This window comes from Miniopterus schreibersii, assembly GCF_964146895.1.
Source record: "Miniopterus schreibersii genome assembly, chromosome: 2".
NCBI classification, from domain to species: Eukaryota; Metazoa; Chordata; class Mammalia; order Chiroptera; family Miniopteridae; genus Miniopterus; species Miniopterus schreibersii.
Genome location: NC_138102.1, coordinates 93229294 through 93254393, shown reverse-complemented (window position 1 = coordinate 93254393; position 25100 = coordinate 93229294). Strand labels below are relative to the sequence as shown.

The window sequence follows — 25100 nt, the reverse complement described above, 5'->3', positions numbered from 1 at the left end:
AAATCACACAAAATAAAACAAAAATCATTGTTAGGTGTGGCAATACAAATTAATCTCAAAAACATTGTATTGAGTGAAAGAAGTCAGACACAAAAATGTACATGCTGTGTGATTCTGTGTATATAAATTTCAGGAACAGGCTAAATTAATCAATGGTTATAGAAATCAGCACACTGTTACCTGGTGGGATTGACAGGAAAGGAACTTTCTTTCTAGGGCAATGGAAATACTCAGTATCTTGATTGGGGTGGTGATCACACAGATATCAGAACTTATCTACTTGTACTCCTTAGGTCTATGCAGTTCATTGTACGTAAATTTCTCCCCCAAAAGTCACACGAAATAATTCTGGGTAGTTAAGTTACCGATTTGATAAAAGGTTAGATTCATTTATTTCAGGTTGCTTTCAGTTTTAGGGTTTGCTTTTTTCCCCTTTTTTTGTTTTACTTTTTGAATGGCTACCCTAAGGATAGCAAATAGGTCAATGGAACACAACAGAAAGTCCAGAATGGTCAATTGATTTGCTGTTATTGATGTTAATCCTCACCTGAGGATATTTTTTCCATTGATTTTTAGATAGAGTGGAAGGGAAAGAGGGAGGGGGAGACAGAGAGAAAGAGAGAGGGAAAGAAACACTGATGTGAGAGAGACACATTGATTGGTTGCCTTCTGCACAGGGCCCGACTGGGGCAGGGGATTGAACCTGCAACTCAGGTATATACCCGTGACTGGAAATCAAACCTAGGACCCTTCAGTGCGAGGGGCCGACTCACTAACCACTGAGATAGCAGCCAGGGCAAGAATGGTCAATTGATTTTTGACAGAGGTATCAAGGCAATTCAGGGGGTAAAGGGATAGTTTTTTCTTTTTCTTTTTTTTTTTTTTTTTTTTGAGGTTTCAATATTTTATTCAAGTTTTATTTTAAGTGATGTTAATTACAGCATTTGAAAGGGATGATCTAATTCCACACAATGGAAGACTCTAAAACGTACCCATTAAACTGCTAAAAAATAAACCAAGTGGCAAGAATACAACAGAAGGCTAACTTAGGTTCTGAGTGTTGTCACCATGTGATTACAGTCACAGACTCTTCCCAGCTTGCAGCTGGAGCTCTTAGAAGCTATTTCATACTCTGGTGCAAGGGCAAAAAACGACAACATGAGAGGGAATTAAGTCCTGAATTATTGGCTTCATCACATCCACCTTCTCCACCCCAAAATGGCACAAAAGAAACTACCAAACCCTGCAGGCTACTTTTGGTGCAGAAGAGGTGATGGACTGGGGTGAAACCAGGTCCTGAAGATCTGTCTAAAAAAGTCCCGTCAGATGAGTTTGAACACACCATCAAACAGTGAGCCTCTCTCAGTTAGGGTGGGAAATCAAGATTCAATACTCATGAAGTTATAATTTCATACATTTAAGCAATACAAATTTACAAAGTGCTTACAAGTCATCAGCTTCCACTTGCAGCCGTGTCTAGATAAAAAAGAAACCTGACATCTCTAGGGGCTGCCACGTTCCCCCCAAGTCAACAGCTGAAAGGGCCTGTTTGGGAATTGGATTTCTTCTGTACCTCTGAAAGGGTAACACCTTAAAGCTGAATCATCTTTAACCTGGAGGTCTAACATGACATTTAGCAATACTTGCATCCCATACAACATTAAAAGGTACACTATATTCTGAAGGTAGCTATGCTGCAAAACAGTTTAAAATTAAACGACTGTAGTCTTCGTTTATGTTTGAAATTCCAGTCCTAGCCCAAGCTTGTGGCCGCCAGCATTGACGTTCTTGCCATCCAGCAGAGCTGACAGTGTCAGTTGGAGAGCTGGCTTTAGTGTCTGAGCAGCCTAACCCTATCAGGCTGGAGTTCACTTTAGCCGAGAAGCAGGCGTTAGGGTCGCTCTGACACTCGGCGCTATTCCCAAGCGAGTGCACCTGTTTCCTGCCGTCCGGGCGAGGTTAACGGCGGTCTCCAACTTCTTATTGACCTTCTGATAAATGGAGCCACCAAACTCTGTCCCGTCGTTTACATTAGTATGAAGCTGAAATTCATCCGTCTTGTAGCCAATCGCGAAGTCGCTCTGGGCCACTCGCGGTCTCAAAATTCCCACGGCAGCCGCCCGCCCGCAGAGCCCGTGGCCGAGGCCCGGCGGTGTCCAAGCCACGTCGCAGCCCAGGTTGATGGGGCCCGCCTGCACCCTGTCTTGATTTTAACATCTTTCCCCCCAGTGTTTGGCGAGGAGGACGAATCGAAGGTCAGCCTCAGTCCGCGAGCGGCCATCGCCGCGCCTGGCGCCGTCGGGGCTCCGTTGCTCCGCGGACCTCGGGCGCGCGCAGGCCCCGGCGCCGGGTTTCCAGGCGCCCGTCACTCTGGCGGTCTCAGTGTTGGCTGAACCTGAGCTTGTGAATTCCAGTCCATTCTCAGATTTTGTTTTCAAATCAAGTTTTATTAGGCCAAACCCGTAGCCCTTGGTGAAGACGTCCCTGGCGGGTTTGCCAAGATGAACACGCGGAGGCGCGGCCGCCTTCCGCTCAGCCGCGGGCACGGCCAGGGATACTTTTTTCACCAGCGGTGTAAAATAATGTAGTCTTTTACAGAAATCATTTGACTTTCATCAGAGCAGTGTAAGGGCTTTGTTTTGTTTTCTTTTTACAGATCTTATGAGTGATACAGAGTTCTAGCCTGCAGCCAGATGTGATTATAAATTCTAAACTCAAGACTCATTTTATCCATTCTCATTTCATCAGTTATTTATTGAACCCCCACTACGTACCATGCATTGTGCTGGATGCTGACAAAAACAATGATTAGTACGTCAGACACGGCCCTTGTAAAGCTGACATTTTCATTGAAAAACCAGACTAAAACCAAGAAAAAATAAGAGGAATTTTTTTTTTAATTGTGGCCTGTCCTGAAGTTAACAAAAAAGAGGGCTGGAATAGAAAATAAGATGAAAGGGTGTTTATGCAAAGCTCTCTCCCAGGAGGGGCTATTTTATACCTAAAGAAAGCTAACCGGTAAGTAGAAAAAAATAACTTCTCAAGTGAAATACTTGTTGTTTTCCAGGAACTGAAAAGAAACCAGTAAGACTTTGAGGTGAAGAACAAGGGAACAGGAGTAATGAGGTCACACAAATAGGGCCAGGTCAGGTAGCACTCACACAGTCCACAGTGTAAGGTGTTCGTGAGCAAATGGAAGCCACTAGAGGATTATAAATTGGGGCTAGATGCTATCTAGGTTTTCTACCACTCTTTCTGCTGTGAGGAAAATTGGTTGAAAATAAGCAAAAAGTGCAAATGCCTAACTTAAAGTTTCACTATTTTTTGCTACCATGTATTTTTTTCTTCTTAAAATTAATTCCTCACCCTTCAAGATAGAGATGATTTACATTTACCTTGAGTCTCTCTTTGTGTCCTCCCCAGCAAACAAACTCAAGAGTTAGTTTATCTATTCTTCTAACTCAATTTCTAATTAAACCACAGACTGAAGCCTCAGCTTGCAGAGCAGGTGAGACAGTGAGCTAGAAAACCATCTCTGTGACAAACTGACAGGAATTTAGGTCAGTGATTTTGGTGAAGCCATAAGTAAATAGGCTTATCTAGGAGTGGGATTTTTGAATTTACCTGAAAAGTTGTTTTAATAAAGCTTCTCCACAAGACCTAAGTTAGCAGGAGGAAATTGGATTTGGGAAACTACCAATAGTTAATTTTTGCATCTACTAACAATAACTTTTTCATTCCAGAGACTGTCTCTGTGAAGCTTACCACATTCTTATCAGACAGGACCTGGCCATTCCTTGGTGAATCAGCAAAATACTGCAGAAACTGGTTGTAAAGAGCATTATCGTGGGGGAGGGGATGTTAACTATATCTGTATCACTATTTTGTTCATTTTAAAAATGAAGTGTTGCCCAGCCGGGCGTGGCTCAGCGGTTGAGCGTCAACCTAGGATCCAGGCGATCGGGGTTCGATTCCTGGTCAGGGCACATGCCTGGGTTGGGGGCTCGATCAGTGACTCTCTCATCATTGATGTTTCTATCTCTCTCTCCCCCTCTCCCTTCCTTTCTCTGAAATCAATAAAGATATATTAAATAAAAATTTTAAAAAATGAAGTGTTAGGCCCTTGCCAGTTTGGCTCAGTGGTTAGAGTGTTGGCCCATGGATTAAAGGGTCCTGGGTTCGATTCTGATCAAGGGCACATACCTCAGTTGCAGGCTGGATCCCTGTCCCTGGAGGCAACCAATAAATGTCTTTCTCACATTGATGTTTCTCTTTCTCTCTCACTCGCTGTCTCTCTCTCTGAAAAGCAATGGAAAAAATATCCTCGGGTGAGGATTAAAAATTAAATAAATAAATAATAAAAATGAAGTCTTAGGACAAATGTGACATATGTGACAAATGTTAATTGTCAGTTCTGGGTGGTGGTATATGACTATGTATGTATTTGAGTTATTCTTTGTTGTGTTAATGTAAGAAGCATACAAACCTGTAGAGAAACTCATAAAAATGAGTTTATTTGAGCCAAACTGATGACATATGCCAGGGAGCAAGATCTCAAATGCTCCAAAGAGTAAAAGTTTTGCAGCTTCTTTTACGTATTTGTAATTAAGGAGGGAATGAAAGGAAGATTACATGGTGGTGGAAGAAAGTAAGATAGGGATTGGATTACAGGACAGTTAACAACATTATTTGGTCTCTTGAAGGTAGTTAAAATTTATTTCCAATATGTGTTAACCTAGATGCACAGAAGCCATGGACAAGGCTTGCTAAAGGGTAAGATAAGCCTTTAGTAAAGAATTATATGCCTGGGGTGTGACTACACATTGTTTCCTACCCATTCAGGAATTTATTATCAGATCACCTCCTGAGGTTACTTTCCATACAACATTTTTTTTTTTTATCCACAGTACTTTTCTGTATTTTTAATGTCTCAAAATTATGATAAATAAATAATAAATATCAACATACTGTATTCCAAAAACAAAAGTACGTTGATCTGGACAGTGTTATATCTGTTGCAAACATTAATTTCATAAATACACGTGTCATTAGATTTCTGCTTTCACTCCCCAACCCCTGACATTTGCAGGACACTGTAAAAATAAATGGAAGAAGGGATTGTAATCCAAAATAATGAATATGTGTTACCTCATCTTGACCTAGTGATGATAGAGGGAGACATAATCCTGGAAATCTATCTCTGGGATTGTGAAGAATAGTTATCAATGGAAAAACTAACAAGGTGAGAGAAACCTATCATCTGGTTTAGCTCAGTTCATTAGAATACTGAACAACATAAGGTCAATTTCAAGGATTTCTATTGCCATAAATTTTACCATACTGTGCCTGAGTCCTTTTCTTATGAAATATTAACAGTTTTATCAAATATGTGTACCAATCTGTCATACACTACTAAGAACATTACACACTAATAGAGCTGGAAAACAATTTGTTAGCCTTAAAAATGTCTACCATTGCCATCAAAAGGACAAACTGACAGATACTTCACTGAGGACACAATGTCACACATGTAGTAATTCTTCTGTAATGCATAACCTGAATTTAATTATGAGGAAACTGTCAGACAAAACCATTGAGGGATTTTCTTTTTCTTTTTTTTAAATCCTTACCCAAGGATATTTTTTCCATTGCTTTTCAGAGAGATTGGAAAAGAGAGAGAGAGAAACATTGATATGAGAGAGGCACATTAATTGGTTGCCTCCCACACATGCCCCAACAGGCTGGAGATCAAGCCTGCAACCAACTTGCCCTTGGCTGGAATTGAACCCGGGACCCTTCAGTCCACAGGCTGATGCTCCAACCACTGAGCCAAACTGGCTAGGGCTGAGGGATTTTCTATAACTGGTCTCTTCAAATGTTTGGTACTTTTCAAAAATGTCATTATCAGGACCTGGCTAGGTAGTCGGTTAGAGAGTTGTCCCTATAAACCAAGGTTGTAGGTTTGATCAGGTCAGGGCACATATAAGAATCAACCAATGAATGCACAAATAAGTGGAACAACAAATTGATGTTTCCCTCTCTCTCCCTTCTCTCTCTCTCTTTCAAATAAATAAATAAATAAATAAATAATAAATAAATAAATAAATAATTTTAATAAAAAATGTTACTGTCAGGGAAGTCTGAGGAACTAACTATTCCATAATAAGGGAGACTAAAAAAGACATGATAATTAATACAATAGGTGATCTTAGATTATATTTGGATCAGAGGAAAATTGCTACAAAGGATATTAGTGGGACACGGATTAGTGGGATTATGGACTTGTTAAATTTCCTGACTTGATTGATATATGCTCTTGTTCTTATAAAACATACACTGAACAATTTAGAGTTATGAATAATATATATAATCTACACACACACACACACACACACACACACACACACACACACTGATGCTCCTTGACTTATGATAGAGTTACACCCTGATAAACCAATCATAACTTGAAAAGGCATTTACTACATCTAACTTACCAAACATCATAGCTTGGCCTAGTCTACCTTAAACATGCTCAGAATGCTTACATTAGATTACAGTTGGACAATTATCTTGAGTTTCATCTCAAGAATAATTGCCTTTCCTCTTCTCACTCAAAGCAGGAGACACAGATGGGCATTTTGTAGACATGATGGGATGCAAAAATACAAGAGTAATATCCAAAAAACACACCAACAAAACACCACTAGCAACACAGTATACTGGAAAGTATTGACTGCTTATCCTACTGATCTCATGGCTGACTGGGAGCTGTGGCTCACTGCCAGTGCCCAGCATCACGAGAAAGTATCATATAGCATATTGCATATCACTAGCCCAGGGAAAGTCCAAATTTAAAGAACGGTTTCTACTGAAAGCATATTGTTTTCGCATTATTGTAAAGTAAAAAAATCTTAAGTCTAGCCATTATAAGTCAAGTACTGTCGGTGTATGAAAAGTGATAAAGCAGATATGGCAAAATGTTAACAATTAGTAGATCTCGGTGAAGGGAATACATTGTACTATTTTTTAAAAATCTTTATTGTTGAAAATATTAAAGATGTCCCTTTTTTACCCCCATTGATCACATCCAGCCCACTCCAAGGCCTTCCCCAGACCAATATCTGTGTCCATGGGTTATGCTTATAAACATATAAGTTCTCTCCCCACCCACTCCCCCACCCCCACCTTCCTTCTGAGATCCCTCAGTCTGTTCCATGCTTCTATGTCTCTGGATCCATTTTGTTCATCAGTTTATTTTATTACATTCCACATGTATGTGAGATCATGTGGTACTTGTTGTTCTCTGATTGGCTTATTTCACTTAGCATAATACTCTCCAGTTCCCTCCATGCTGTCCCAAAGGATAAGCGATCCTTCTTCTTTTGTTTTTTCTTTTTCTTTTTTTTCCCCCCTATCAGGCCCCAGGGGATGAAAGGAGGCCAGGCCCTCAGCCCTTGTCCCTTGGAGTGGCTGGGTCCTCCATGGCCTCCAAGAGGGGGCTACAGTGGTTCTGTGTCCGAGCAGGTGTCCTGGGTCTCTCCCAATGTGGGGGCTGAGGCCCTTGGTGGCAGCTGAGGAAGCCCAGGGCAAGGCCTGTGTTGGGCCAAGTGACAGGCAAGGGTGGGTGCGGTGGCAGGTGGGGGCCAGTCAGTCGCTGAGCACAGCCCCAGGGAGTTCGTTGGTCAGTGTGTGCCAGCGTTCGATCCGCTTGTCCTTCCTTGTTCTTCAGACAGTCAAACCAGTGCTTCAGGTGCTCGCCCTTGCATTGATGCCCAGAACCACACCACCAATGAAATCGTTGGATTTTCCACTGTCATAATCCCAAACGGTGACCTCCAGGGTCTTCTTGGCCAGGTCCCCATGCTCTTTTTTACAGCTGTGGTGTAAATGTCCCACAGCTTTTTTATTCACTCATCTACTGATGGGCACTTGGGCTGTTTCCAGATCTTAGCTATTGTTAATTTCACTGCTATGAATATAGAGGTGCGTAAGTTCTTTCTGATTGGTGTTTCGGGTTTCTTGGGATATATTCTTAGAAGTGGGATCACTGGGTCAAATGGGAATTCAATTTTTAATTTTTTGAGGAAACTTCATACTGCTTTCGACAGTGACTGCACCAGTCTACATTCCCACCAGGAGTGTATAAGGGTTCCCTTTTCTTCACACTTTCACCAGCACTGGTTGTTCCTTGATTTGTTGATGGCAGCCACTCTGACAGGTGTAAAGTGATACCTCACTGTGGTTTTAATTTGCATCTCTGATGATTAGTGACTGAACATTTTTTCATGTGTCTCTTGGCCATCTGCATGTCCTGTTTGAAGAACTGTCTATTTAGATTCTTTGCCCATTTTTAATTGAATTGTTTGTCTACCTTTTGTTAAGTCGTATGAGTTCCTTACATATTTTGGATATTACCCCTTTATTATATATGTCACTGGAAATATGTTCTCCCATACAGTGGGCTTCCTTTTCATTTTGTTGATGATTTCTTTTGCTGTGAAGAAGCTTTTTATTTTGGTGCAGTCCCATTTGTTTATTTTCTCCTGTTTCTCTTGCCCTAGGATATGTATAGGCAAACATATTGCCACGAGAGACGTGTGAGATTTTGCTGCCTATGTTTTCTTCTAGGGTTTTTATGGTTTCATGTCTTACATTTAAGTCTTTTATACATTTTGAGTTTATTTTTGTGTATGATGTAATTTGGTGGTCTAGTTTCATTTTTTTACATGTACCTTTCCAATATTCCCAACACCATTTGTTGAAGAGACTGTCTTGACTCCATTGTATGTTCTTGCCTCCTTTGTCAAATATTAATTGACCATAATGGCATGGGTCAATTTCTGGGTTCTCTGTTCTGTTCCACTGATCTATGTGTCTGTTCCTGTGCCAGTACCAGGCTGTTTTGATCACAGTGGCTTTGTAGTATGACTTGATATCTGATATTGTGATCCCTCCAACTTTGTTCCTCTTTCTCAAGATTGCCATTGCTATTCGTGGTCTTTTTTGGTTCCATATAAATTTTTGAAGTGTTTGTTCTAGATCTGTGAAATATGCTGCTAATATTTTAATAGGGATTGCATTGAATTTATAGATTGCTTTGGGTAGTATGGACATTTTAATGATGTTAATTCTTCCAATCCATGAACATGGTATATTTTTCATTTGCTTATATCTTCCTCTATTTCTTATTTCAGTGTCTTGTAGTTTTCCAAGCACCAGTCTTTTACATCTTTGGTTAAGTTTATTCCTAGGTATCTTATTTTTTTAGTTTCAATGGTAAATGGGATTGTTTTTTTAGTTTCTCTTTCTGAGTGTACATTATTGGTGTATAAAAATGCCATTAATTTCTGCATGTTTATTTTGTATCCTGCTACCTTGCTGAATTCATTTATTAAATCTAGTAGTTTTTTGGTGCAGTCTTTTTGATTTTCTATGTACAATATTATGCCATCTGCAAATAATGACAGTTTTATTTCCTCCTTTTCAATTTGGATGCCTTTTATGTTTTCTTCTTGTCTGATTGCTGTGGCTAGGACTTCCAATACTATGTTGAATAGGAGTGGGGAAAGTGGGCACCTCACCTTGTTCCTGTTCTTAGAGGAAATGGTTTCAGTTTTAGCCCATTGAGTATGATGTTGGCTGTAGGTTTGTCATATATGGCTTTTATTATGTTGAGGTATGATCTCTCTATTCCCACTTTGCTGAGAGTTATTATCAAAAATGGATGTTAGATTTTATTGAATGCTTTTTCCACATCTATTGATACGATCATGTGATTTTTCTCTTTCAATTTGTTTATGTGTTGTATCACGTTCATTGATTTGTGAATACTGTACCAGCCTGCATCTCTGGAATAATTCCCACCTGGTCATGGTGTATGATCTTTATAACATATTGCTGGATCTGATTTGCTAATATTTTATTGAGGATTTTAGCATCTATGTTCATTAGGGATATTAACCTGTAATTCTCTTTCTTTGTAGTGTCTTTATCTGGTTTTGAAATTAGGCTAATGCTGGCCCCGTAAAAAGAGATTGGAAGTTCCTTCCTCTTGGATTTTTTGAAATAGTTTGAGGAGGGTAGGTATTAATTCTTCTTGGAATGTTTGGTAAAGCTCCCCTGTGAAGCCATCCAGGTCAGGTCTTTTGTGTGCTGGGAGTTTTTTGATTACTGCTTCAACTTCATCAGTGGTTATCTGCCTATTCAGGTTTTTTGACTCTTCCTCATTGAGTTTTGGAAGGTTGCGTTTTTTCTAAGAATTTTTCCATTTTATGCAGGTTGTCTAGTTTGGTGCTGCATAGTTGTTCATAGTCTTTTCTTACAATCCTTTGTATTTCTATTGGGTCAGTTGTTTCACCTCTTTTGTTTCTGATTTTGTTTGAGTCCTCTTTGTTTCTTGATGAGTCTGGCTAGAGGTTCATCAATCTTGCTTATCTTTTCAAAGCAGCAGCTCTTGGTTTCATTTATCTTTTGTATTTTTTTTTTTTTTAGTCTCTATGCCATTTATTTCTGCTCTGATCTTTATTATTTCCTTCTTTCTACTTACTCTGGGCTTTTCTTGTTGTTCTCTTTCTAAGTTTTTAAGTTGTAGGTTTGGAGAGTCTATTAGAAGTTTTTCTTTCTTTTTTTTTTTTTGACCTAGGCTTGTAGTGCTATGAACTTCCCTCTCAGGAAAGTTCATTGTGTCCCATAGATTTGGAGTTGTTGTGTGATCATTTTCATTTGTTTACAGGAAGTTTTTGATTTCTTTCTTGATCTCTTTGATAACCTGTTCATTGTTTAAAAACATGCTATTTAGCCTTCATGCGTTTGAATGTTTTTTAGTGTTTTTATTGTGGCTGATTTCTAATTTCATGCCATTGTGGTCCAAGAAGATGCTTAATATGATTTCAATCTTCTTGAACTTGTAAAGACTTGTTTTGTGTCCTAACTGTGGTATATCTTTGAGAATGTGACTGTGTGCACTTGAGAAGAATGTAATTTCTGCAGCTTTGGGATGGAATGTTTTGTAAATGTCAATTAAATCCACCTGAACTAGCGTGTCACTTAGGGTCACTGTTTCCTTGCTGATTTTTTTGTCTGGAAGATTTATCCAGTGAAGTCAATGGAGTGTTAAAGAGCTCTCCCTTAAAGTTCTCTAGAACTTTTTTTTTTTATATATATAAATTTAGGTGCTCCTATATTGGGTGCATATATGTTTATCACTGTTATATCCTCCTGTTGGATTGATCAGTTTAGTACTACATAATGACCTTTCTTGTCTCTTGTTATGGTCTTCATTTTGAAGTCTATTTTTTTGATATGAGTATTGTTACCCCAGCTTTTTTTTATTTGCATTTGCATGGAAACTTTTTTCCATCCCTTCACTCTCATCCTGTGTGTCTTTTGTTCTGAGGTGGGTCTCTTGTAGACAGCATATATTTGGGTCCTGTTTTCTTATCCATTCAGCCACACTATATCTCTTTATTGGGGCATTTAATTTATTTACATTTAAGGTTATTATTGATAGATACTTATCTATTGCCATTTTTAATTCTTTATACCTATGTTTCTCTCTCTCTCTATTTCTACTAATTACAGCAGTTTCTTTCTTTTTTTAATATCCTTTATTGATGTCAGTGAGAGGAAAGGAGAGAGAGATAGAAACATCAATGATGAGGGAGAGTCATTGATTAGCTGCTTCCTGCATGCCCTCTACTGGGGATTGAGCCCACAACTGGGGCATGTGCCCTGACAGAGAATTGAACCGAGACCTCCTGGTTCATAGGTAGATACTCAACCAATGAGCCACACCAGCAGGGCTACAGCAGTTTCTTTAACATTTCCTGTAATGTGGTTTGAAGGTGATAAACTCCTTTAGCCTTTTTATGTCTGGGAAGCTCTTTACTTTATCATCTATCTTGAATGATAATCTTGCTGGATAGGGTAGTCTTGGTTTCAGATCCTTGTTTTGCATTACCTTGAATTCTTCATGCCATTCCCTTTTGGCCGGTAGAGTTTCTGATGAGAAGTCAGCTGACAGCCTTATTGGGGCTCCTTTGTAGGTAACAGATTCCTTTTCTCTAGCTTCCTTTAAGATTCTCTTTGTCTTTAATTATGATGTGTCTGGGCATGGGCCTCTTTGGATTCTTCTTGCTTAGGACTCTCTGTGCCTCCTGAACTTGTGTGACTTTTTCCTTGACCAGGTTAGGGAAGTTTTTGCCATTATTTCTTCAAACAGGTTCTCTAACCCTTGCTTACTTTCAACCTCCTCTGGCACTCCTATAATGTGAGTATTGTTACTTTTCATGTTGTCCCACAGTCCCCTTAGACTGTCCTCCTTTTTTTAAATTTTTTTTTTTTTTTGGAAAAACAGTTGGTTTTTTTCTACCCTGTCTTCTAATTCACTGATCCGAGGCTCAGCTTCCTCTAATCTGCTGTTATTCCCTCCAATGTATTCTTTATTTCTGCTATGTCATTATTAATTTCATTCATCATTGCCATATCTTTTTTCTTGATTTTGAGCATCCTTACAATCAGTATTCTGAACTCTATATTTGAGAGATTGCTTATCTCCATTTCATTTAGCTCTTTTTCTGGAGACTTCTCTTGTTCTTTCATTTGGGGCTTGTTTCTTGGTCTTTCCATTTTGGCTGCCTGTTTGGGTTTGTTTCTATGTATTAGGTAGATCTGCTAAGACTCTCAGTCTTTTTGGAGGTTCTCTGGTTCTCTGGTCAGATGCAGTTTGTGACTGGCCCTGAGTAACCTGTTTGGAGCTATTAACAACCCTTGGCTTGAGGTCTCCTCTGCTGGGGCTGGGTGCATTTGGACAGGACTAACATACACACCAAAGTCTGCGTTTCCAAGGCGGGGGTCCAGAAGCAGATCAGGCGGACTCAAAGCACTTGGAGGTGTGCCTCTTTTTGCAAGCTGATTAATGTGATTCTCTTAACGAGCTTCAGGCTGTAGAAACTCCACATGGTGGGGTGGCTGGTTTGTTATCAGTCTCTTAACAAGCCTCAGGCTGTAGAAACTCCTCTGGGTAGGGCAAGAGGTTTTCCAGAGGGAGGGGCAACTGCTTCCCCCTCAGGAAAAAGCTGCCAATTGTCTGTCTGAGAAAGTCATCCTCTGCAGTATGGGGGAATGACTCAGCACAAGTCCAGATGGGTGCCCTTTGATCGCACTCTCCAGAGCCCACAACCCTACGTTCTGTCCACAGAGCTCCAGTCCACTCTGCCCTCCCTCTGCTGGAGCCCAAGCTGGGTGGCTGCACACCATACTTTATATGTTGGCTCTTTAAGAGGGTGCCTGCATTTCCAGCTATCTCTGCTTGGCAGGCAGAAATCCGGCTGATTTTCACAGCCATATGTTTTGTGGGCACCTTTCTCAGTTCTGATGCTCTTGGCTGGGAAGCCCAGCCTGGGGTTTAGGCCCCAGAATCCTCAGTGGGAACCCCCCACAGTTGAGATACCCCTTGGGACCTTCAGCTGCTGCCTGTTGGAGCCCAGCCAGTTCTCTTGCACCTCTGCACTTCCTACCAGTCTATATGTGGTCACCACTTTTCCTCCTTGGTTATGAGGGTGCTCTCCAGTTGGTCTTCAATTGTTTTTCAGGATGGTTTTTCTATATTTTAATTTTAATTCCAGTTTGGCCTCAGGAGAGTGTCAGTGTAGCTTCCACTCAGCCCACTGCCATCTTCGATCTGGATCCACTGTACTATTCTTACAACTTAACTCTATTTGAAATTTCTTCAAAATAAAAAGCTAGTATTATGAATGTGTGAGCAGCTGGCAGGTGTGCCTCAGTGGTCGAGCATCAGATCCATGCCCCAAGATGTGACCAGTTTGATTCCCAATCAGGGCACTTGCCCAGGTTTCCGGCTCAGTCCCCGGCAGTGGGTCTGCAGGAGGCAACTGATTGATGTTGATGTTTCTTTGTCATTAATGTTTCCATTTTTCTCTCCTTCTCCTTTCCTCTCTCTCTAAAAAGTCAATAAAATCTTATTTAAAAAAAAAAAATGTGAGCGCCCTGGCAGGTGTGGCTCAGTTGGTTGGAGTGTCCCATACACCAAAAGGTGGTGGCTTCTATTGTCAGTCAGGGCACATACCCAGGTGGCAGGTTTGCTCCCCAATTTGGGTGCATGTGGGAGGCAACAGATTGAAGTTTCTGTCTCTCGCTCCCTTTCTCTGTCTAAAATCAATTAAAAAAAAACACAACCTCGGTGAGGATTAAAAAACAAAAGAATGTATGAACCCTTTGACCCATAAGTCTACTACTAGGAATCTATCCTAAAAATAAAGTTTTCAAGTTTTTGCCTTTATAGCTGGGGGGGGAGGAGGGATTAGGGTTCGAAGAAACCATGTCTGGAAGAATGTCTGCCCTAATTTTCCAAATAATTCCAAGTGTGTTTTGGGAATGATATTTAAAAATGCAAGGATTGCCCAGCCGGGCGTGGCTCAGCTGTTGAGCATCAACCTGGGATCCAGGCGATCGGGGTTCGATTCCCGGTCAGGGCACATGCCTTGGTTGCGGGCTCCATCCCCAGTTGGGGGCATGCAGGAGGCAGCTGATCAATGACTCTCTCATCATTGATGTTTCTATCTCTCTCTCTCTCTCTCTCTCTCTCTCTCCTTTCCTCTCTCTGAAATCAATAAAGATATATTTTTTTTAAAAAAAGCATAGATCCATTCAGAATAATTCCAAGTAAATCATGTAGATACTCCACCCTAAGGGAGGTGGAGCATAACTCCTCACTCCTTACTTCCTTCTAAAGAGTACAGTGGGGGGTAACTTTACAGTGGAGAAGTCTGACAAACACTCCACCATCCAGGCCATCAAGTTCAACACCAATAGTCAAAAATGATGTTGACAGCATGAATCCTTGGTACTACAGATAAAAATGGCATTTATACATCTGTGATCTTCCTACCAAAAACCCTAACCCCCAATCATGAGAAAATCTCCAATAGATGTGCATCCTACAATATACCTAATTAGTACCCCTCAAAACTGCCGAGGTCATTAAACACAAGGAAAGGTTGAGAAATTGTCACAGCCGACAGAAAAGTTAGGAGACATAACTAACAAAATGTATCCCGGGACAGAAAAAGGACATTGGGTTAAAACCAAGGAAATCCAAATAAATTATTAACATTAGTTAATATACCAATATTGGTTAATTATAACAAATGTATTGCACTAATGTAAGATGTTAATAAGGGAAACTGGAAAGAATCCCTCATATTGCGGTTAAAAAAACAATAATAGGGGAAACTGTGTGAGGCAGACAAAGGTATTTGATAACTGCTCTATCTGCTTAATTTTTCTATAAATCTAAAATTGTTCTAAAAATAAAGTGAAATCTATTAATATTATTGCGTCTCCCTCCATTAAGACCAAGAAAGTAAAATACTAAATTCTGGTTTTGTATAAGTAAAATCTTGAAACTTTTTAAAAAAAACTGCAAGGGCTGTAAGACGAGAAATTCACACAGCTCCACTAACTTCAGGCGACAGAATTCCTGATCTTCGTTCTTTTACACTGAAAAGAAGGCGTTTGTGGAAAACAGCGCGGAGAAATCACCCGCAAGTGAAGTTAAAAGGCCAGGGGCCGGACCTTCGCGCATGCGCCAACCAAGGGAGGGGCGGGGCGGGACTTTGGGGGTCTTGCTCTTTTCCCACTGGCTGAGAAGGCTCACGTGTCTTGGCTGCTCGGTCACTTGACAGGAACCGGAACCTGGGTTATAAAGCAAAGGGAAGCGAAACCTGCGTTGGCTTTTCCTTTCTGACTTCGCCGCCGGCTTTTTCAGGTCTAAGGTCGAGCTAGTTGCCCACCGGCCTAGCGTCGCTTTCGCCATGGCCCTCAGCGATGCTGATGTGCAAAAACAGGTGAGGGGCTGGGGTCGGGCCTCGCGAAGCCTCGACGTCGGTCCCGGGATGATAGTCTGGAGCCCGCCTCAGGGAGGGCGCGGGCCTTGGTCGGCCCAGATACCGGAGGGGGGTCCCTTGCCCCAAGTTCTCGGGTCCTGGTGGTTTTTCTCCGGGAGGGAGTCTTGCTGATCCGGGATTAGCCGCGCAACTTGTGACTTCTGCTCCAGCCTTCTTGAACGCCCTGGCTCTTTGGTTCTCGCTTCGGCTGTACCTAGTTAACCATGGTACTTGCCGTGCTTGGTAGAGCAGAGCGGTGAAAACAGGAATCGAAATGCAAATTAGATGCAAGGGTTGAAAACGCCGTTTTCACTTGATTGTTAACGCTGATGGAAGGGTTTACAGTATGCGAAAGCAGAGTGCTGAGGGGAGAGAGCTGCTTCCACTGTTTTTTGAGGTCATTCACTTTCATCGACTGTTAATCTTCATTTTTAGAGGAGTTTCCTCTGTCATAATGAAGTGTATGGTTGGTCTCCCACTAGTCTGCACATTAATATTAGTCAAATGCAGAACTCTTTTTATTAGCCCCAGCGCCAAACAGTGTTTGGCATAAAGTAGATGAGTCAAGGTTTATGGGAAAATTTGTTATGGAAGTTGTGAATGTACATCAATTTTGCAAATGTGTAATCAGTCCTGGGAAACTAGGTGTTTTTTTAAAAAAATTCCCCATTACCATTTATCCCCTCTATGTCTTCTTCCCCCTCCACCCACCCCCCTCACCCCGAAACTTGAGTGTGAGGTTTTTTTAATGAGCCATATACCTTCAAGTTTGTAGGCAGTAAGGAATGTTATAATGCAAAAGTCTCTCAAGAGACTATTGTGGTGTTGAAAGGCCTATAACTAACATGAGAAAAAATGGTTTCAGCCCTAGTCTGTTTGTTCAGTGGTTAGAGCGCGGCAGGTGGTTTGAAGGGTCATGGGCTCGATTTCCTCCAAGGGCACATACCACGGTTGCAGGCCTAATGCCAGGCCCCAGCTGGCGTGTGAGCGGGAGGCAGCCAATCCATGTGTCTTTCTCGCATCGATATTTCTTTCTCTCTCTCTCCCCCTTCCCCTCTCTCTGAAAAGCAGTGGAAAAACTATCCTTAAATAAGGATTAAAAAAAGAAAGAAAAAATGGTTTCCATTTGTCCATACAATAGATACTCTGAAACCAGGGTCCTTGAACTTAGGAGTCATATTTCCAATAGGTTTTTCAGAAAGGAAGGTTAAGGCTGCAATTTAATTTCTGCATAATTTAGAGAACTAAGTCTACTTCTTTTTGAAGTAGTAGGAAAATTCCCTGACTAAAAGCTCACTCACTGGCTTATAAATATTCTTAGATGAGCAATACAATTGTTTTTTCCTTGGATTTTTCCATTTCCGTGAGAATACCTTTGCATTTTATTTTTAACCTGCTATGCACTAAGAACAGTGCAGTATTTCTTCTTCATCTCAGTGGATCTTGTGCTAATTACAAAGTAAAAAAGGGGGACAAAGATAGCATCTGTGGAGGACTTTTTGAACATTTATCACTGCTGCTTTAATTTTTACTGTAGGAAAAACTTGATACAGTGGAAAAGTATGATGCCATCCATATATTCTAGTAGTCCAGTCATTAGTACTGATTCTCTTATTCTTGTTCCTTCATTTTCCCCCCTTGTTATGATATATTGAAGACTAAGGCTTTCCCAGGAAAAAATATAAAGGTAAAGCAGTGTATTTCCTTGGAATCTAGGTCAAAACCATTTTTTCTTTCTGTAAAATTGGAAGAATGAAGAGATCTGCTTGTGCCCCTGCACACTACACGTAAGCTCCAGGAGGGCAGTGTGTTTTGCTCCCTGTATTTTCAGCTGTGAATAGGCCAAGCACTAAGCACATGATAGTGCTTAATAAATCCTAGATTCCTTGACTTTTTCCCCCTTGTATAAAATACTTGTGTATTGCCATGGCAAGTGCGCCTCAGTTGGTTTGGTGTCACCCCATGCACCAAAAGGTTTTTGGTTCCATTCCTGGTCAGGGCACATGCCCAGGTTGGGTTCTCGATCCCTGATGGGGGGCATGCAGGAAGCAGCCGATTCTCTCTCTCCCTTTCTCTTCTCTCTCTAAAAATCAATTAAAAATCTTAAAAAAAAACACACACCACTTGTATATATTAGCTTTTTTTTTGTCTGGGGATATGGTCATTTATTTCATCAGATTTTCAGAGGAATCTGACTCCAAAAAATTAAGTTACTGGGTTAGCTGAAAAAAGAAAATATTTTTTAAAGATCAGATTTTTTTGCCTTAGGGGTGGAGTTTAATGTCCTTAAGGGGTTGGCTGTTTCTCTTGTTAAAGAGAATCTGATCATGTTGACTATAAACAGGCTTCTCTGACCTGGGTTAAAATTAGTGCCATTTTGTTCTAGGCTGTCAAATCTGGTAAGCAGATAGTCCAGCTTGAGTGGTAAAGGCAGATAATGCAGGTTTGAATCAGAGTTCACCCATAGAGGCCAAATGTGCTTTGTAGTACTTAGAAACATCTGATTTGATTACCATATTTAGTTAAATTACTTTCTTTTTTAAAATATATTTCATAGAGAGGAAAGGAGAGGGATAGAGAGATAGAAACATCACTAATGAGTCATTGATCAGCTGCTTCCTGCATGCCCCCGACTGGGGATCGAGCCCCCAACCCGGGCATGTGCCTGACTGGGAATCGAACCCCGACTGCCTGGATCCTGGATTGATGCTCAGCCGCTGAGCCATGTCCGACTGGGCCTTATAAACAAAATTCTGAACTCTGTATCTGTTAGTTTGCTTGGTTCTATTTCATTTAGTTCCTTTTCTAGAGATTTCTTCTGTTCTTTCCTTTGTGACGTGTTTCTTTGCCTCCACATTTTGGCTGAGAAGGAGAGCATGGAAGTCATGGGAGGAAAGGGAAGGAATTATTCAAGAAGGGAGTGAGGTCAGCATATCAAGAGATGTTGACAGGTCAAGTAAGTTAAGACCAAAATTTAAGAGCAAGGAGATGGTTGTAATTTCATGAGTGTAATTTCAGTGGATTGGAAGGGGTAAAAGTCAAATTGAAATGTGTGGAGAGTAGGAGGTATGAAAGTTGAAAGAGTAAACAGAGATAGCTTTTTGATATAGTTTATTAGAGATGTTGAAGACATAGGTTTTGGCTGAAGGGTTTATGAAGTAGACTTCTTCCATGGACCTGAAGTTCCTTGAGAGTAGGATAATGTCCTATTTATCTGTGTTATTGATTATTGCACCATATCCATTTGCAAGAGCAAATTCAAGGTTGTAAGTTACCTGAGGACAGAAACTATCTAATTTTCCTTATACACAGAGCCTGACACATAATATGTATTCAATAAATAATTGAATGAGTCAGGAAAGATTTTTTTTTCTTTTTATATTCAAAAATAAAATAATCTTTCCTTTTTCCTTACAGATTAAGCATATGATGGCTTTTATTGAACAAGAAGCTAATGAAAAAGCAGAAGAAATAGATGCGAAAGTAAGATTTTATTTTTTAGGTTTAAGAAATTAGAAAGTTTTGTATTGTTTTGTTTTGCTGAATAGTAATTAGTAGAGTTGTTTAGCAATGCATTGATTAGGACTAATAAGAATATTTCTTATATTTAACATTAAAAATAAATTTTCCAGCCCTGGCTGGTGTGTCTCAGTGGTTAGAGTGTCAGCCCGTGCACAGAAGGGTCATGGGTTCGATTCCCAGTCGAGGGTAGGTACCTGGGTTTTGCAGTACCTAGGTTCCAGGTTCAGTCAACTGTCCCGTTTGGGGCATGTGTGGGAGACAACCCATCTCTCTCACATCGATGTCTCTGTCTCTCTTTCTCTCCTTCTTTCCTCCTCTCCCCCTCTCCCCCTTTCACTGTCTCTAAAAATCAATGGAAAAAATATCCTTGAGTGAGGATTAACTAACTAAATAACTAAATAAATTTTCCTTTCTAAACATTCTGATTGCCAGTAAGTGTCCTGAAATTTTATAGTAGGGAGTAGAAAATTAATGGATGGGGGATAAAAGACACATATTCCTTAGAGGAGAATTCCAACTAATGTATGTAGATAACTTCCCTCTGCAAGAAATTGGAGCTTAAATCTTCCCAACTACCATCCTCATCAGAGTGTGGGCTGAAGTTAGTGACCAACTTCCAAAGAATAGAATATGGAAAAAATAGTAACTTCATGGTGGAGAAATATGACTTAAGTGCTCCCAGTTAACATCATCAGTGATGTGGATAATTCATCAAGTTACCCCTATATATGATAGGAGGAGAACACTTCACCTATGTGGTATTTTCCCCAAAACCTGTAACACCAGCCTAATTAATAAGTAAAAAAAGGGACATTCTATAAAATATCAGTACTCTTCAAAACTATCAAAGTCATGAAAAACAAGAAAAGACTTAAGAAACTGTCACAGATCAGATGAGATTTAAGGAGACACAATGACCAAATAAAAGGTAGTGTCCTGGATAATATTTTAGAACAGAAAAAGACATTAGGTAGCAACAAAGGAAACTGCATAATGTATGGATTTTGGTTCATTGTAATGGGTTGGTGTTAATTTTTTGGTTGTGATAAATCATGAATATAAGATGTTTAAAAATGGGAAACTAGGTGAAGGTACAGTCTAATATCTTTGCAACTTTTCTGTAAATCTAAAATCTTCCAATTGAAAATATTCAGCCCTAGCTGGTTTGTCTCAGTGCTTAGTGCATTGACCTGCGGACTGAAAGGGTCCTGTGTTCAATTCTGGCTAAGGGCACATACCTTGGTTGCAGGCTCAATCCCCGCTCCAGTTAGCACACATCAATGTTTTTCTCTCTGTCTCTCCTCACTCTCCCTTCCACTGTTTCTGAAAAGCAATGGAAAAAATATCCTCAGGTGAGGATTAAAAAAAAGAAGAAAGAAAATAAAATACTGTAACATTATTTTTAATAAATTAAGTTTTAAAAGGAAAGCAATGGATAGATTAATTTTCTCGTGGAATCCAGCATTCAGACATTTAGCATCTGTGACTAATTGTGATAGTTGGTTAAGGCAGGCATAATATTTAAAAAATAAATAGTTTGGGAGTATGTAAGGTATAAAATGAAAGCTCCTGTCATTACAAAGGTGATAGTCTGCATTTAGAAATTGTGTAGATATTTCCAGTTGCACATTGTTTGTACGCAGAATATCACATTGTTCTTTAGGCAGTGGCCCAGATTTTCTAAACTCCAAACTCTATGTTCTTTTCATTAGCACGCTAGAAAGCAAATGGGTTAAATTTAGAATACATAATTTTTTTATATAAGAATATTCCTGAGGATATTTTTTTCATTGATTTTCAGAGAGAGTGGAAGAGAGGGAGCGAGGGGGAGAGATAGAGAGAAATATCAATGAGAGACACATCAATCGGTTGCCTCCTGTATGCACCCCAACCAGAGCTGGGGATCAAACCTGCAACCCAGGTACGTGCCCTTGACTGGGAATTGAACCCCCCATCTTTCATTGCAAGGGGCCGATGCTCTGACCCCTGAGGTACATCAGCCAGAACTATGTATCTGATTATATCTTTGTAAATTGTTGCTGGGTACTATTATCCTTGATCAGAATTTCAGTCTTCTGGTTCATTATTTATGATGAATATCACTTTTTTTTCCTTTTTTTTTAAAAAAATTGATTTTGGAGAAAGAGAGGAAAGGGGGGGAGGGGGAGGAGAGAAAGAGAGAGAGAGAGAGAGCGCGCGAGAGAGCGAGCGAGCCTGGCCGGGCATAGCGCAGTGGTTGAGCATCGACCTAGGACCCAGGAGATCGAGGTTTGATTCCTGGTCAGGGCACATGCCCGGGTTGTGGGCCCAATCCCCAGTAGGGGGCGTGCAGGAGGCAGCTGATCAATGACTTTCTCTTCATTGATGTATCTCTCTCTCTCTCCCTTTCCCTTCCTCTCTCTGAAATCAATAAAGATATATTTTTTAAAAAAAGAAAGAGAAACATTGATTTTTGTTGTTGTTTCATTTATTTATGCATTCATTGGTTGATTCTTGTATATGCCCTGACCAGGGGATCAAACCCTCAACCTTGGTGTGCTGGGACAATGCTGTAACCACTTGAGCTACCTGGCCAGGGCCTGGTCTTTCCTTTTGAATAAATAAGGTGATCTTTGAAGACTAGTTATAATTTCCTGTTATCGATATAGAATAAGGTTTTTATAAGTGAGTACCTCTGGTCACCAGCTGCTCTCCTTAAAATAAAACTGTCAAAATCTGGTGTCACAAATTAATTAATTCCCTGGTAGGCAGAAGAAGAGTTCAACATTGAGAAAGGTCGTCTTGTGCAAACCCAAAGACTGAAGATTATGGAATACTATGAGAAGAAAGAAAAGCAGATAGAGCAGCAGAAAAAAATGTAAGTAAATCTTGATCACAGTATTAAACTAAGGAAGCTTTACAAAGTCAGTGGGACTTTGCGGATGCTTTGGACAGAGGACAGAGCAGGTGCTTTGAAGTCAGGCAAATATGGGTTCATGTCTTAAATGGATTACTTAACACTCATCTGACTTTGGTCAAGTTGCTTAACTTCTCTTTCCTCATTTGTGAAAATGGAAGCCTCACAGAAATATTGAAAGATTACGCTGGAATAACTAATATGAGATTGCTTGCCACTTGGTAAGAACTTAATAAAAATTCATCTTTGAAAGTAAGTTGGTAGAAATAACTAAATATATTTCAGTGGAGTTCTCTTTGGGGTATGTACAAAGAGAAGTATTTGTAGAGACATAGGAGCTGTATATTTCTTTACAGTTTTTGTTTTTCATACTGTACTGATACTCTTTTTTCATATATTTTGTAGTCAGATGTCCAATTTAATGAATCAAGCAAGACTCAAAGTGCTCAGAGCAAGAGATGACCTTATTACAGTGAGTAATTAGCCCGTTAATTATAAAATTATAAAATGTTTATTCGCCTGTTTTAGAGAATTTACTAGTTAACATTAGCTAATTAAAGAGTTGAATGGTTTTTAGAGAACATAATAAATACAAAAATGAATAACATATGTTCCCTGTCTTCAAGGACCCCTGATCTAACAGAGCTCAGAGACTCTTCTGGATTATATAGCATGTCATGGGTGGACTACAGTATATGAGGGTGATAGGCACTAAGGAGGCTAGAAATGTAGGCTAGAGTTAATACAGGGGCCATAAGTGCAGGCTAAACAGCTTCACCTACTTTCAATAGAAAGCTTCATTGAAGTTTTTATTTTATTTTATGGGACTATCATAAATAAGGTTCATGTATGAATGTGTAGGCTAAGTTTAATAGGGAAGAGGTTTGACACAAAATCATTTGGGAAGTATTGTTATCCTAGGAAGAGGGCAGAAACCTTCAGAAACATGCCACTTAGTTGAGAAGGCCTAGTTGTATTAGACTTATATTCAGAAACTAAATAAGGATGCCTGCTGCTATTTCACTAGATTCCTTATAAAATGGAGAAATAAGAGTTATATAAATATTGGAAAGAAACAGTTATCAATTTTGTAGATATAATGGTCTACATGGAAAATACATCATCAAAAAAACAGTAAGAACTAGTAATTAGTTCAAAACATGACTGGCCACACAGAGAACTTACAGAAATTAAGTTTTTCTATATGCCAACAATAACCAATTAGCAAGTAAAATAAAAAGTAGATCTCTGTCTCCGTCTCCCTTCCTCTCTCTGAAATCAATAAAGATATATTTAAAAAAAAAAAAGCTACAAAAATTACTTAATTTTTAGGATTAAATGTAAGTGAATAAGACCTAGATGGAAAAGCTATAACGCTTGAATAAATGGAAAACATACCATTTTCTTAGATAATTGAAGAAACAAACTGATACTATAAGATATGATTCTTACTAGATGAATCTGGAATGGTGTTAATGTTGACACATTTTACAGGAATATGTCCTAGACTTTGACTACTGATTGATTCCTCCTCTTCCAAGTTCAACACCAAATACTGAATTTCAGGCCTCGCTAACTAGGCGAGTGGTGGTTCCATTAACAAAAATGGGAAGTTAAAAGGGCAAGTTCTTTTAAGAAACATAATCAGCTCACTTTTGGGCATACTTTGAGGGACCTAGAAAATCTATTGCTGCTTAGATAATTATGCCGAGTGAAAAGTGACAAGTGTGACAGCTACCGTGTAGATGCTATTTGTACAATACAAGGGTTTATAGGCATATAGCTTTGATGTCTTAGCAACGTTCCTAAATATGAGTACCAATTATAACACATACTGTTAAATGTTATAATTTTGACAGTTATCCTGTCTTTAGGAAGAGTAATGATATTAAAAGTGGAAAGGATCCTGAGAAAGATCATCCAATGTACTATAGAGACACTTTGGATGATATATTCTCTGATGGTGTACTGTCTTAGATGACATATTTAGGTTTTGTAACCAGATACAGGTAAACAGCTCAGGGGTTGTAGATTTGACTTTACTTTTAATTATTTTTTTTATTGTTTTTATTATTTCTTTGACCTTGTATATTTTATCTACTTTTAAAATATTTTATTAGTTATTTTTTCTAATTTAAAAAAAAATAATTTAAATTTTTATTGGACACTGTTTTAAGTCCTTTTAAATATATAAAGAATTATTTGTTTGACTTTAGAAGGAAATTTTCGGTGTCAGGGATAAGAAAACGTGATACCTAAAATTTAGATCAATCATTTATCAAATATTTGAATGCTTACTAAGTGATAATAAGATTTTATTATATCTCTGAGTATTCGAGATATAATAAAAGTCCTTGCCTTTGTGGAATTTAACATCCTAGTAGGTTGAATGAGTCGTGTTTTAAAAAATACGTGTAATAAAAATCTGGGTGGGTGTTTTTTCCTTTTTTCTGTATTTTTTACTTTTTTAATACCAGTGCTTCTTAACTTTTTTCCCCCGCTCTCCAGAATATTCACACAATTGAAACACAAATCAGCAGTTCAAGGTCATTCCACATATCTTCCTCAAGAGCAGCCGGAGAGTTTGTCTGCTTACCACTAAAATCATCACAAAATTCTGTCTTTTCAATACTAACTTGATCTTTTAGTTTCATACCTATACTTTCATTTCATAATTGAGCTGGGTTCCCTTGAGGCAGTAAGCTATTTGAACTTCAGAGTATGGTTTTTGCTTGTCTTGTATTTGCTAGGCCCTATGTGTGTCTGCAGTCTATCTG

General features: G+C 39.4%; 1 protein-coding gene and 1 pseudogene across 2 annotated transcripts in view; one reads left to right on the top strand and one right to left on the bottom strand.

Annotated features, from left to right (window-relative positions):
* Positions 1 to 1733: 1733 nt before the first annotated feature.
* On the bottom strand, positions 1734 to 15835 carry LOC308552475 (non-selective voltage-gated ion channel VDAC1 pseudogene; annotated as a pseudogene). Its single transcript has 2 exons — positions 15519 to 15835; positions 1734 to 2589 (listed from the first exon to the last, which is right to left on the bottom strand). The product of its transcript is annotated as a non-selective voltage-gated ion channel VDAC1 pseudogene (transcript).
* The window catches only part of ATP6V1E1 (ATPase H+ transporting V1 subunit E1), a 23447-nt gene continuing 14030 nt past the window's right edge, over positions 15684 to 25100 (top strand). Inside the window, exons 1-4 of the mRNA XM_081129311.1 lie at positions 15684 to 15866; positions 19323 to 19388; positions 22175 to 22284; positions 22729 to 22795. Of these exons, the coding sequence (XP_080985437.1) occupies positions 15834 to 15866; positions 19323 to 19388; positions 22175 to 22284; positions 22729 to 22795 (276 nt within the window). The 5' untranslated portion in view covers positions 15684 to 15833. The remainder of the gene's footprint in view (positions 15867 to 19322; positions 19389 to 22174; positions 22285 to 22728; positions 22796 to 25100) is intronic.